At 38.2% G+C, this 15207-nt stretch overlaps 1 protein-coding gene across 1 annotated transcript in view; it reads right to left on the minus strand.

Moving 5' to 3' along the window:
- LOC133563536 (phosphatidylinositol 3-kinase C2 domain-containing subunit gamma-like) overlaps positions 1-15207 on the minus strand; it is a 74971-nt gene that overhangs the window by 15888 nt on the left and 43876 nt on the right. The window contains exons 23-27 of the mRNA XM_061917706.1: positions 11060-11196; positions 9763-9932; positions 9534-9690; positions 6697-6806; positions 2096-2264 (exon numbers count right to left, since the gene is read on the minus strand). Coding sequence (XP_061773690.1) covers positions 2096-2264; positions 6697-6806; positions 9534-9690; positions 9763-9932; positions 11060-11196 — 743 coding nt within the window. The remainder of the gene's footprint in view (positions 1-2095; positions 2265-6696; positions 6807-9533; positions 9691-9762; positions 9933-11059; positions 11197-15207) is intronic.

Consider the following 15207-nt stretch of genomic DNA (forward strand, 5'->3'; position numbering starts at 1 on the left):
ATGATGAAATATTAACATTGCAACACATGCCAATACGACCTTTTTAGTTTACTAAATTGCAATTTTAAATTACGCGCCGAAAAATCCTGCTAAAACGTTGCGGTGTAATGATGTGTGCGTGTGATGTCTCGCATTGTAGAGGACATTTTGTTCCAGCATCGTTCCCAGCTATAAATCGTCTGTTTTCATCGCATAATTCCACAGTATTCTGGACTACTGTGTTGGTTAATCTTTTGCAATTTGTTCAATGAATTACGGGGACGTCAAAGAAGAAAGCTGTAGGTGGGAAGCGGTGTATTGTGGCCGCCTTTAGCGACACAAACACAGCCGGTGTTTCATTGTTTACATTCCTGAAAGATGACGGTGAAGATTTACTGTGGAACAGAGCGGTCAAGCGAACACGGTTGGATTGGACCACACACACAAAGTACAGTGTATTATGCAGCGATCATTTCGAAAAATCGTGTTTCGAAGAGCGTCCCTTGCGAAGGGCAGAGATGGGCATCACCACCACCCGTCGACTGGTGCTGAAGAAAGGTGCGGGGCCGACCTTCAGGTTGTACAGGTACGACCATATAATCTCACTAAAACACTAGTAACACAATAAGCAGGGAAGGGATTTTCCAGAATTATCCTAGTAAATGTGTCTAATAACATCTGAATCGCTCCCACTGCCCTAGTCTTTTTTTCTTTTCCTAGTCCTTCACTCTCACTTTCCTCATCCACAAATCTTTCATCCTCGTCAATACGGCCTTTTTAGTTTACTAAATTGCAATTTTAAATTTTCCGCGGAGTTTCTTGTTGAAAACGTCGCGGAATGATGACGCGTGTTTGTGACATTATTGGTTGTCGCAGACATATCAGCCCAGACCAACTTACGGCTAAACGTTGTCTCTTTTCATCGCATAATTACACAGTATTTTGGACATCTGTGTTGCTGAATCTTTTGCAATTTGTTCAATTAATAATGGAGACTATAAAAGAAGAATGCTGTTGGTGGAAAGCAGTGGATTGCAGCTGCCTTTAGCAACCAAAACACAGCCGGTGTTTCTTTGTTTGTTGTGAAGCTTTAGCGAACATGTTTCTCTACCACATGTCAACCAGCAAGTTTTTGGATGAGAAAATTGTGATATTAGGTCGGCTCTTAATCGGAGCGTCCTCCTGCAGCAGCTGTCATTTTGGCTCCTCCATTGGCTTGAGTCACTGGCGGTCACCGCACCCCTCCGACTTTCAGGTATGACTTTATAATCTCACTAAAAAACTAGTAACACAATAAGCAGATAAGGGATCTTCCAGAATTATCCTAGTAAATGTGTCTAATAACATCTGACTCGCTCCCATTGCGCTCGCCTTTTTTTTCTTTTTCTAGTCCTTCACTCTAACTTTCCTCATCCACAAATCTTTCACCCTCGCTGAAATTAATGGGGAAATTGTCGCTTTCTCGGTCCGAATCGCTCTCGCTGGTGGTGGCCATGATTGTACATAATGTACGGATGTGAGGAGCTCCACAACCCGTGACATCACGCGCACATCGTCTGCTACTTCCGGTACAGGCAAGGCTTTTTTATCAGCACCAAAAGTTGCAAACCTTATCGTCGATGTTCTCTACTAAATCCTGTCAGCAAAAATATGGAAATATGGCGAAATGATCAAGTATGACACATAGAATGGACCTGCTATCCCCGTTTAAATAAGAACATCTCATCTCAGTAGGCCTTTAATACAATCATCAATAAACACGAGAGGATTCTGTTTGGCAAGGGACGGCTGGCAACCCTATTTACAAAACGAATAGGAGGTAAAACTACTCAGTGGCCTAGAGATCGGTAGGTTGAGTTCAAACCCCGGCCAAGTCATACCAAAGACTATAAAAATGGGACTCAGCATCAAGGGCTGGAATTGGGGGTTAAATCACCATAAATGATCCCCGGGCGCGGCCACCGCTGCTGCCCACTGCTCCCCTCACTTCCCAGGCGGTGAACAAGGGTGATGGGTCAAATGCAGAAGACAAATTTCACCACACCTAGTGTGTGTGTGTGACAGTCATTGCTACTTTAACTTTTAACTTAATAAAAGAAAATCTGCGCAGTCTCACCACAACTTTGTCCTTGATGCTGTGGTCGTGGATGACAGCATCTTGGATGTTGGTGCTGGAAGCAGGGACGCCATCACTGATTTGTGGTCCTTGTTTCTTCCCTTGGGCCATGCTGTGTGTGAGGAAGTTTAATTTGGCCGCAACAGAACCCATGCTCTCCTTGATCTTCCTGTCCCATGAACACAGTGGATTAATACAATCTAGTATTCGGGAGCATTTTGGAATGAATGTGGTGACATTTTAAAATTCCTCCACGATGTGTGCTGTGTGAACAATATATATTTAATATACAAAAAAAAAGGAAGGAATTAAAACAACTTTAGGAATAAAAATGCCAGCATTTCCTCACATCATTGCCCAATTTGCATCACTGGCTATGACACATTTGCAAAGAGTGAGTAAAAAAAACATGAAAAACCAGACATTTTAGAACAACAAATAAACTTTTCTTCTGTCTCTAATCAAGAAAAGAGAGAATCTAGTTGGGTCTAATTATTTGCTAAATGTAACAAGTCATCCGTGATGTCTTCTTATGCCCTGGCAGACTAGGTGCGTTATTCCAAAAAGGAGTAGGAAGAAGCAAAAAGTTTTTTTAATAATTTACATTTCTCTATATATATTACTGATCACTGTTCCTACCACACCTTTTACATAATGACACTTGCAATATTTAGTTTGCTTACATTGTCATTTAAAGATTGTTCTGTGTTTAAGTGTCACCTTTATGATTAAAGAAGCACACATAGAGAAAAAAAAATGGAGAAAAAAAATGTCTTGGAAAAATATGAACATGTTAAATGTTAGTTTTAAGCAAACTGGACCAGGCACATTTCTTAATACGCTTTTTATATGGAGCTAAATTAGAGCCAAATGTATTTTCAAACTGTAAAATCAAGTTTTAAATGTAGAGTTTTGAAAAGTACATCTTTGTGTTCAAACTGATAATAAATGCACACATTTTATTTTCAGGTTATATATAATTATAATTCTCTCTGGTAATTCTCTTGAATAAATGATTTATTTTTATTTTTCAGTTTGTTGAAATAATTAATGGAATGGATGAGAAGCAAATAACTTAAACAAAGTAAAAATATGATCCAGTTAAAAAAAAAAAACCAAAAAACTCAAAGTGTTTACAAAGTACAAGTACGCAGAATTCTGATTCACGTCTTTAACTTCAGCGAAGAAATTAAACCATTTTATACACAACTTTTAAACTATTTTTTCATGAGAGCTTTATTGATAGAATATTTATTTATTGAATGTTTTTTACAGATTGATTACAGTAAATTGAACAAACAAATGGAAAAGGGGTGAGATTAAATAAACTTTGCTTCTTTCTGCTCATAAAAACATGAAAATATGTAATGATGAGAGTGCGGAAATACGACCACATCACACCAGTCCTCAAATCCCTTCGCTGGCTTCCTGTCCCACTCAGGATTGAGTTCAAAGTCTCCCAGTGCCTCCATGGAAATGCCCCCCTCTACCTCATAGAACTGCTCACCCCCAAATCCTCCACACGACACCTGCGCTCCGGACTGGCTAACCTCCTCCAACCTCTGAGGACAAAGCTACCAACAATGGCTTTCTTCCAGTCTGTGGAATGCTCTCCCTGACCACCTTAGGGCACTCCAGACTGTGGATGCTTTTAAAAAAGGCTTAAAAACCCTTCTTTTTAAAAAAGCCTTTTTTTTAATATATGCGTGCTAGTTGTAGTTTTTATTTATTTTTATTATCTTTTTTTTTTTATTATTGCACCGTAGCACTTTCTGTTTGTTTGCTCAATGTAAAGTCCTTTTTACAAATAAAATCTATTATTATTATTATGTACCACATTGTAACCATAACCATTTTTCACATTCATATATTTTAATATTTGAGCTTCTGTTTTTTTTCACATTAAAATAGTTTTCTTTACAGTTTCTATTTTTTTTTTACAGTTTTATACATTTTTCTTTTTTAGATTCGAAAAATATTTTCTTCCTAGTTTCTGATTTTAGGCCCAAATTTAGCATAGGTAGCTTGTTCTGAACTGCTAGGGGAATGGGATTGTGACGCACAGTTTAGCAAAAAGGATGTGGTGGGAGGGTCCACTATTATGTTACCTTAAGGGAATGTAATATGAAGCTATTTATTTATTTATTTGTTAGGTTTTATTTATAAAACCAAGACAGGCACAAAATGAATACAGAATGACTGAGATTTCTAAACAGTGACATGTTACTATCTTTATCTCCTTAATGTGCCCTGTCTTGCCTCATGTCCTTTATCCTCAATGACGTTCTTATGTCTCACCAGTATTCAATTAAATTAAAGTCAATCTGCAGGGTCAACATATTTTCTCCCATTCTTTCATTTATTTTGGTCATTTTTGCCCCACTTATTGTTACTTCTTCTCACATATTCTCCACACTTGTCTGCGATCACCAGGAAAGTGTCTGAGCCAACTGCTACTGCACTCCTGTTTTATTTGGGGAGCTGGGAGATAATCAGGGGAGTCAGGTAAATACGAATAACAAACTACACCAGGGGTCTTCAAACTTTTCCAAGCCAACCACCCAAACTGATGGAGAGACCCTATACTTGTATGAAATTGTGTTTTAAATCAAAGTATGTTGTTAACCTGCAGTTTCTGAAGTGAAGGGTAGGTGGGTGTATCTCTTCAGCTTGTGTACTTTTGTCGTGCTAAAAAACAATCCCTTTTTCTAGAGATGTCCGATAAAGGCTTTTTTGCCGATGTTACGATATTGTATTAATTACCAATTCCGATATCAACCGATACCGATATATACAGTGGTGGAATGAACACATTATTATGCCTAATTTTGTTGTGATGCCCCGCTGGATGCATTAAACAACGTAACAAGGTTTTCCAAAATAAATCAACTCAAGTTGTGGAAAAAAATGCCAACATGGCACTGCCATATTTATTATTGAAGTCACAAAGTGCATTATTTTTTTAACATGCCTCAAAACAGCAGCTTGGAATTTGGGACATGCTCTTCCTGAGAGAGCATGAAGACGTTGCAATGGGCGGGGTTGAGGGGAGGCGAGGTTAAGGTGGGGGTGTATATTGTAGCATCCTGGAAGAGTTAGTGCTGCAAGGGGGTCTGTGTATTTGTTCTGTTGTGTTTATGTTGTGTTACGGTGCGGATGTTCTCCCGAAATGTGTTTGTCGTTCTTGTTTGGTGTGGGTTCACAGTGTGGCGCATATTTGTAACAGTGTTAAAGTTGTTTATTCGGCCACCCTCAGTGTGACCTGTATGGCTGTTGACCAAGTATGTTTTACATTCACTTGTGTGTGTGAAAAGCCGTAGATATTATGTGATTGGGCCGGCACGCAAAGGCAGTGCCTTTAAGGTTTATTGGCGCTCTTTACTTCTCCCTACGTCCGTGTACCAATCCGTACAGCGGACTTTTAAAGTCATAAATTTTACTTTTTGAAACCAATATTACATATTAGACATAATAATGTGTTAATTCAACGACTGTATTTATCGGTATCGGTTGATATCGGAATCGGTAATTAAGAGCTGGAAAATATCGGAATATTAGTCAATAATATCGGCATTTATCATCCGACAATATCGACCGATATTATCGGCATTCATCGGCCGATAATATTGGTAATTAAGAGTTGGACAATATCGGCATTTATAGGCAGATAATATTGGCAGTCCGATATTAACGGACATCTCTACTTTTTTCCGATCCAAACGCATAAACTGTTTAAAAGTGCTCCTGTGTGTCGTTAAATGTGTGCATTGCTGACGGAAAAATATCTTCTGCCAACATGTGTCTGTTGTGTTGATTTAAAGACATTTTAATTTATGGAAAATAGAAAAAAATTTCCAAAAAAGGTTTCAATCAAACAATCCACGACGCGCTGTTAAAAACCTTTGAACCACGTTACAAAACGAACCAACCATTGCTTGAACTTTTATGACAGCAAATTTTAGAACATTTGATGCATTCAAAGGCAGCTTCATAAAGTGGGAAAAATCAGCTGAATACTATTTCTTATAATAATTTTTTTTCAATCAATTCATTGTGACGGTGGTCCAGTGGTTGGGGACCTCTGATCTAGCCTTGTTAAAGTGAGGAATTGTCTTAGTTCCTACGTTCCCTGAAGGCAACGTGATCTCGCTCTTTCATGATTCCACTCCCCTTTTTTAGTTGATGGCACACGCTCCATGTGAAATTTAAGCCAAAATTCTGAACCCGAAGAAAAACAAAATATTTAGTGAAACTTAAAAAACCAAATAGAAAATCTTAAACAGAGGCACAAATAATAAATATGAGAAATTAAAGTGAAGAATTTATTCAAAATAATTACCAGAGTAAATCATAATTATTCTACCTGAACCTTTTTTTCTGCACTTATTTTTATTTCGTATACACTGAGGTATTTTATTTTGTAAATCCACCATTAAAATTAAATTTTTTAGTTTTAAAGTAAATGTTTACATGTACAAAACTTTTGACCCTATATTTGCTCCATACCTCTCTATTTTGTTCTTAAAGTTGAAAAAAAACTCCCTGTGTTTGTGGATTAAGAGAAGTAACGTGCGTGTGCGTGTTTTAATGCGTTCAATTACTTTGTAAAGTAGGACGTGGCTTCCAGGTCCGTGTTGTTGGGTCTGAGGTTGTTCTGGACATAATGCAGGTCATTAGTATCCTTCAGTTCTGCCATCCCTGCACTGATCATCTGCAGACAACACACAGGTTTTATTAACTTCTTGTTTTGATCATCGCTTGTAAATTGGCTGTATTAATGTTAACACTACTGTGGTGGAAAAAATAAATGTATGGTTAAATAGAGAATCCCTGAAACGATGACAAAAACCAGCTGATGTATTAATGCAGTATATTTCGTTTTAGTTAATATTAGGTTTGTGTTTTTCATACCTCCTATTGTTATCTGTTTGTAATTTCACATGATCGAGCATTTTTTTAACATTCCATACCAAAAGTGCCATATTTTTCCGATTATAAAGGCACACTGTCCATGAGGGGGTCTATTGTCATATAAATGGGTCATATTATGATTTTTTTCTAAATTTAAAACACTATCTTGTGGTCTACATAACATGTAATGGTGGTTCTTTGGTCAAAATGTTGCATAGATGATGTTTTACAGATCATCTTCAAGCCGCTTTCTGACAGTTTTGTGGGCGGTTTTATTTACGTGGCTCACCTTCAAGAGCGTCTTCTCCCCGTCATTTTTGTTGTAGCGGTGTAGCGTGCAAGGACGGGGGTGGAAGAAGTGTCATAAGATGGAGCTAACTGTTTTAATGACAGTCAGACTTTACTTCAATCAATAACGGAGCGGCATCCCCTAATCCGTGGCTCACTAGTGCAACATCAACGCCGGAAATGTGTCCCGTGAAAAAACGTCTGACCGGAACTCTAATAACTATAGTTCCTTGGATGAATAATGTAAACTCACTACACCGGTATGTTTTAGCGCTTTCATGGCGAGTTTACTGACAGATATAAGAAAGAACTTTACACTACTTTATATTAGAAATGACAACAGCGGAGGATGAATGCCACATAAGAAGGGAGAGAAAAAGAAGACGCTTTCGACTACGGCGTCTCCATGGCCTACAATGGCGGATGTGCGCACATTTTCAGGACTTACGCAGATCCCCAATACACATCAGCAGGTAACAGAAGGTAAGAAAAGTTGCATAAAATTGCGAAACAAAACGCCAAGTAACATGTCTGCTAAGAGGTGCCATTTTGCAGTCCTTATACACACACCATAATAAAACTTGTATGCTTAATGCGCCGACAATCTATCAAGCGGTGTGGCTTCATAGCTTACCGCAGTCGTACTAAAACATTTTAACACATTTTTAAACGCCGTGTGTAATGTTCTATAGTCTCAATGGAACATTTAACGTTTTGATGTTGCTTACTGGCGTCATTTTGCAGTCCACACGTATCTCTTATGTGTGACTGCCATCTACTGGTCACACTTATCACTACACCATGTACCAAATAAAATTGCTTCGAAGTCAGAATTATGCCGTACATTAGGCGCACCGGGTTATAAGGCGCAATGTCGATTTATGAGAAAATGAAAGGATTTTAAAGGCCTACTGAAATGAGATGTTCTTATTTAAACGGGGATAGCAGGTCCATTCTATGTGTCATACTTGATCATTTCGCCATATTGCCATATTTTTGCTGAAAGGATTTAGTAGAGAACATCCACGATGAAGTTCGCAACTTTTGGTCGCTAATAAAAAAGCCTTGCCTGTACCGGAAGTAGCAGACGATGTGCGCGTGACGTCACGGGTTGTGGAGCTCCTCACATCAGAACATTGTTTACAATCATGGCCACCAGCAGCGAGGGCGATTCGGAACGAGAAAGCGACGATTCCCCCATTAATTTGAGCGAGGATGAAAGATTTGTGGATGAGGAAAGCGAGAGTGAAGGACTAGAAGAAAAAAAAGGACTAGAGGGCAGTGGGAGCAATTCAGATAGGTAAGATGCTGTGAGAGGTGCCGTGGCAGCCGTGGGGGTGGCAGGACCACTCGGCCAGGCCATACCGCAACAAGGGATATAGCCATACCACTATGAACTCGGCGCTGACGGTCAGGAGGACGCTGCTGATATTGATGCTGGAGTAGCACACGACATAGAACGCCTTCATAATACAGAATGGTAAAATGTTCTTTATTTTTCGAAATGACCGCTGCATAATACACTGTACTTTGTGTGCGTGGTCCAATCCAACCGTGTTCGCTTGACATCTCTGTTCCATAGTAAAGCTTCACCGTCATTTTTTGGGAATGTAAACAATGAAACACCGACTGTGTTTATTTTGCTAAAGGCGGCCGCAATACACCGCTTCCCACCTACAGCTTTCTTCTTTGATGTCTCCATTGTTCATTGAACAAATTGCAAAATATTAACCAACTCAGATGTCCAGAATACTGTGGAATTATGCGATGAAATCAGACGACTTAATAGCTGGGCACGATGCTGGAACAAAATGTCCTCTACAATCCGTGAAGTCACGCGTACACGTCATTATACCGAGAAGTTTTCAGCAGTATTTTTCCGCGCGAAATTTAAAATTGCACTTTGGTAAGTTAACCTAGCGGTATTGGCATGTGTTGCAATGTTAATATTTCATCATTGATATATAAACTATCAGACTGCGTGGTCGCTAGTAGTGGCTTTCAGTAGGCCTTTAAGTGCGCCTTATAATCCGAAAAACACAGTAAGTATTATCCGGGCTAATATTGCATCGGGTCAATATCGGAATCAGCCAACACTTGCCACATGTTGAAAAATCAAAGGCTTTCAGGGGCCATTTTGCCATTTACATGTCAGTAAAGTCTTCAAGGTGATGAAAATATCATTAGTATGACGCCCTCGCGGCCCAGTTTGAAGTGTCGATGTTTCAATTGGCTTTACCAGCTCCAGCAGACTGAGTACGAGGGCAGATCGCCGTCTGACGATGTTGTAAGCCTCACAACAGAGTTCCACAAAGCGATGCAAGCGCTGAGGCTTCTGGCCGCCGCCTGTGATGAAGTGCTGCATCTCCGACGTGAAGATGAACGGTGATCGGTCCCTAACAGTGTGGCAACATAAAGAAGGTAAGCCTTGTTCCATACAAACACAGTAATTGACTGTTCTTACGTGCCTTTTAAAGTTTGCAATCTTCTGCGCGTTGCCCATGATCTTGCCAAAGTCTATGTGGAACATGTGCCCGCTGTGTTTCAACATGATGTTGTCGTTGTGGCGGTCGCAGATCCCCAGGATGAAGGTGGCCACGCACCAACCTGCGCATGAGTGAATGAAGTTCATCACAGCCTGAAAACATGTGACAAGCAAACAGGAGCGCAGGTTAATGATCAGTTCTGGTGGTCAACATATAATTGATTGATCTAGGACACAGGTGTCAAAGTCAAGGCCCGAGAGCCAGATGTGGCCCGCCACTTCATTTTGTTTGGCCCTCGAAAGCCCGGAAATAATATGTATCAATAAAGTACTGTACCTTTTCTTACTCAAAGTATTCTTTCTTTCTATTTTGAGAAAAAAAAAATATGTCATCAATATAATCGCAAATTATGTTAACTTAAATATTGTCTAATTATGCAAAAATATTTTATCAAACCATCCATCCATCCATTTTTCTACCGCTTGTCCTGTTCGAGGTCGCTGGAGCCTATCTCAGCTGGATTCACGCAAAAGGCGGGGTACACCCTGGACAAGTCGCCACCTCATCGCAGAACATTCAAACCATTTTTTAAATAGAAATACATTCTAATAATAATGATTTCAAAGCGAGTCATCCATCAAACTGTGCAATGTAAAAGTGGCAATAGATTTCATAGTAAAATTGTGAAATTGACTGTGGTTTTTACAGCATTTTTCTCTAAATGAAAAAAACATCCATCCATCCATTTCTACCGCTTATTCCCTTTGGGGTCGCTGGAGCCTATCGCAGCTACAATCAAACAGTACTTTTTTTTTTTTTTAACTGTAATAAATTAATAAATAAATTGTGGTGCCGTTTTGGCATTTACAGTAATACACCAAAAAATCTACAGTTGATTGGCAGTAAAAAAAAAATAAAAAAAAATAGAAACTGGCAGCTAAGGTGCCAAAATTTTACTGTAAAATTGCAGTTTTATTTAGAGTTAAAAAAAAAGTACATTTTACAGTAAAACTCAGGCATCTTAACTGCCTTTTTTAAACCATAAAAACAGCAGTATTGTTTTTTCCATAATAATATATACCATTTTTTTTGGTTGAAATTATTGCAATTTACCATATATTTTTTTTACATATTAGTTAAGAAAAACATCTACTAATAAAATGCATTTAAAAAATTGTGTAATAATAGTATAGAAGTGGCTCTCTGGGGCCAAACATAACTGCGATGTGGCCCTCGGTGAAAACCACTTTGACACCTCCAATCTAGGATCTGTGCTCACCTTCTCATAGTCCTCCTTTGTTTTGTTCCACATGTGGAACCACTTTTCCAGCGTGTCATGTCGAAGGGTCCCGCCCAGACCCCACTCCTGCTGAATCTTGCCCAGCGTCACAGCCTCGGGAACCACTTCTATAAGGCCTGCCAGTTATAAAACATCAACATGGAATATACTGTACACACGAGCCACACAGATTTATAGCTATCATCTCACATAGTTGCTAGCATTTACTCAACCGCAGAGAGTACCAGACACCTACAGATAAACCTAACCCCTGTGCAACCTTAAGATTGACTGTACACACCTCCTCTATGGATCCAAAAAGGGCTACTGTTTGTAGCAATATCAATTTTCTTTGAATTTCAACGCTTGAAATCTTTTAGAAACTTCAGATCTATCTATTAATATAATGTTAAAGTTAAAAAAATTAAAGTACCAATGATTGTCACACACATACTAGTTGTGGCGAAATTATTTTCTGCATTTGACCCATCACCCGTTTGTTTCAGTCGACAAAAACAAGATTATTTTTAAAGTTAAATTACAAATGATTGTGGTGCAATTTGTTCTCTGCATTCAACCCATCCCCTTGTTCACCCTCTGGGAGGTGAGGAGAACAGTGAGCAGCAGTAGTGGCCGCGCCCGGGAATCATTTTTGGAGATTTAACCCCCAAATCGAAGCCTTGATGCTGAGTGCCAAGCATGGAGGTGATGGCTCCCATTTTTATAGTCCTTGGTATGACTCAGCCGGGGTTTGAACTCACAACCTACCCATCTTAGGGCGGACACTCTAACCATTTGTTGTTACTATTTCTTATGTTTTGTTTTTTTATGTTTACAGACTTTTGGTCGAGAAAAAATGTGGTTTTATAATTGGAAAATGCAAAATATGCAGTACTCCAAAAATAAGTTGCAGAGTGCAATATTTGTGGTTGGGTAATTACAGCTTTGAATAGGTGATTTCGATCCAGTAGACAAGTAGACAAAAACAAGATTATTTTTAAAGTGCGTAATGAGATAGAACAACAGCGAAAGCAGGCCAAATTTGGTTGAGTTCATTGAGCTCACAAGTCTTTCATAAATATCTGCCATGTTACATATGATAATTTTTACTGAATTTCAGCGGTTTAATGGAACTTTAACTCATTTACGCTCATCAAAGCTCTGAGAGTTACGCTCACGGTTCTCTGGTGTCATTTGGTGTATTAACACCAAAACAATGTTTCTTGTTTTCTAAACGACAAGAATGAGATTAATTAGATTTTCATGGGAAAACCATCGTTTTTATCATTTGATACCTTGAAGGATTAGCACTGTAAACAGGAAGTACGCTGGAGACCGTTTGAGAAATAAAAAGTTGATATATTGTTACACATTGATGTTCCTGTTTTGCCTTCACAAGAAAAACACTACTACATGTGGATTAGACAGGTGATTTGCCAGCATTTGAGCGTAACTCAGAAACAAAATAGACAGTCAAAAATGACACGGATTAGCCAAAATATGCAGGGAAGTTGCGGGCATTGGATTTCGACGTCGCAAATTCCCGGAAGGACTGGCTAAGGAAAATCTTAGCTTCACTGTACAATCTCAGTAAAACTAAAATAATGTTATTTGGTAACAGTAGAAAAGAAAGTCAAACACAAACACAAATAGACAGAGTAGACATTGGAAGGGTAAAAAAAAACAGATTTTTGGGTGTAATAATAGATGAAAAAATTAGCTGGAAACCTAATTTAAAAACATATACAACATAAAGTAGGAAGAAACACAACAATAATACATAAAGCAAAAATATGTTCTAGACCAAAAATTACTTCATATTCTTTACTGCTTGCTAGTGTTACCATAGCTGAGTTATTATGTAGAAATATGGGGAAAAAACTACAAATGTGTGCTTCATTCATTAACGGTTACAAAAAAACCCCCCAAAAAACGCATAATGTTGGATATAGAGATCATACAAACCCTTAATTTATTAAATCACAATTATTGAAATTCAAAGATTTGGTGCATTTGCAAATAGCTAAAATGATGTACAAAGCAAAGTATAACTCGCTACCCAAGAACGTACAACAATTCTTCTCAACAAAAGAGAAATATAACCTTAGAGGAAAATCTAATTTCAAACATTTGTACACGCGTACAACACTTAAAACATTTAGCATATCAGTATCCATCCATCCATCCATTTTCTACCGCTTATTCCCTTTTTTGGGGTCGCGGGGGCGCTGGCGCCTATCTCAGCTACAATCGGGCGGAAGGCGGGGTACACCCTGGACAAGTCGCCGCCTCATCGCAGGGCCAACACAGATAGACAGACAACATTCACACTCACATTCACACACTAGGGCCAATTTAGTGTTGCCAATCAACTTATCCCCAGGTGCATGTCTTTGGAGGTGGGAGGAAGCCGGAGTACCCGGAGGGAACCCACGCATTCACGGGGAGAACATGCAAACTCCACACAGAAAGATCCCGAGCCTGGATTTGAACCCAGGACTGCAGGAATGTGGAATTAAATTATGGAACTGATTAAGCAAAGAAATTAAACAAAGCAGCAATATGATCCAGTTTAAGAGACTGTTCAAACTACAAATGTTCACAAAGTACAAAGCAGAACAATTATGACGATCATCTTAAATCTTTTTTTTTCTTTTGAAATAAAGATTATTTATGTTTTTGATATATGTTTACTTACCATGGTATATTAGTTATTTATTATTTATTAATCCACTGTTCGGTTACAGATAACAAGGAAATGGGATGAAATTGCTACGATATAAAAAGGGGTAGGATTAAATAAGCTCTGCTTCTTCCTACTCCTTTTTGGACGCGCTGTAATGAAACAACTGGAAATATGTGTTGCATTACATTGCCTCGCATGCATGTTCTACATAAACTGAAACTGAACAGAACAGAACATACAGTACAGGCCAAAAGTTTGAAAAAACCTTCTCATTCAATGCTATTTCTTTATTTTCATGACTATTTACATTGTAGATTGTCACTGAAGGCATCAAAACTATGAATTAACACATGTGGAGTTATGTACTTAACAAAAAAAGGTGAAATAACTGAAAACATGTTTTGTATTCTAGTTTCTTCAAAATAGCCACCCTTTGCTCTGATTACTGCTTTGCACACTCTTGGCATTCTCTCCATGAGCTTCAAGAGTCACCTGAAATGTTTTTTACATCACAGGTGTGCTTGAAGCTCATGGAGAGAATGCCAAGAGTGTGCAAAGCAGTAATCAGAACAAAGGGTGGCTATTTTGAAGAAACTAGAATATAAAACATATTTTTTCGTTAAGTACTAGGGCTGCGAATCTTTGGGTGTCCCACATTTCGATTCAATATTGATTCTTGGGGACACGATTCGATTCAAAATCGATTTTTTTTTTCAATTCAACACGATTCTCGATTCAAAAACGATTTTTTTCCCGATTCAAAAGGATTGTGTATTCATTCAATACATAGATTTCAGCAGGATCTACCCCAGTCTGCTGACTTGCTAGCAGAGTAGTAGATTTTTGTAAAAAGCTTTTATAATTGTAAAGGACAATGTTTTATCAACTGATTGCAATAATGTAAATTTGTTTTAACTATTAAAGGAACCAAAAATATGACTTATTTTATCTTTGTGAAAACATTGGACACAGTGTGTTGTCAAGCTTATGAGATGCCATGCGAGTGTAAGCCACTGTGACACTATTGTTCTTTTTTAAAAATTTTTATAAATGTCTAATGATAATGTCAATGAGGGATTTTTAATCACTGATATGCTGAAATTATAACTAATATTGATACCATTGTTGATAATATTCATTTTTGTTTCACTACTTTTGGTTTGTTCTGTGTGGTGTTTGTGTCTCCTCTCAATTGCTCTGTTTATTGCAGTTCTGAGTGTTGCTGGCTCAGGTTTGCTTTTGGAATTGGATTGCATTGTTATGGTATTGCTGTGTATTGTTTTGTTGGATTGATAAAAAAAAAAAAAATCTATTTTTTAAAAATGAGAATCGATTCTGAATCGCACAACGTGAGAATCGCGATTCATATTTGAATTGATTTTTTCCCACACCCCTATTAAGTACATAAATGTGTTCATTCATAGTTTGGATGCCTTTAGTGACAATCTACAATGTAAATAGT

The sequence above is a fragment of the Nerophis ophidion genome, linkage group LG12 (genome assembly GCF_033978795.1).
Source record: "Nerophis ophidion isolate RoL-2023_Sa linkage group LG12, RoL_Noph_v1.0, whole genome shotgun sequence".
Lineage (NCBI taxonomy): Eukaryota > Metazoa > Chordata > Actinopteri > Syngnathiformes > Syngnathidae > Nerophis > Nerophis ophidion.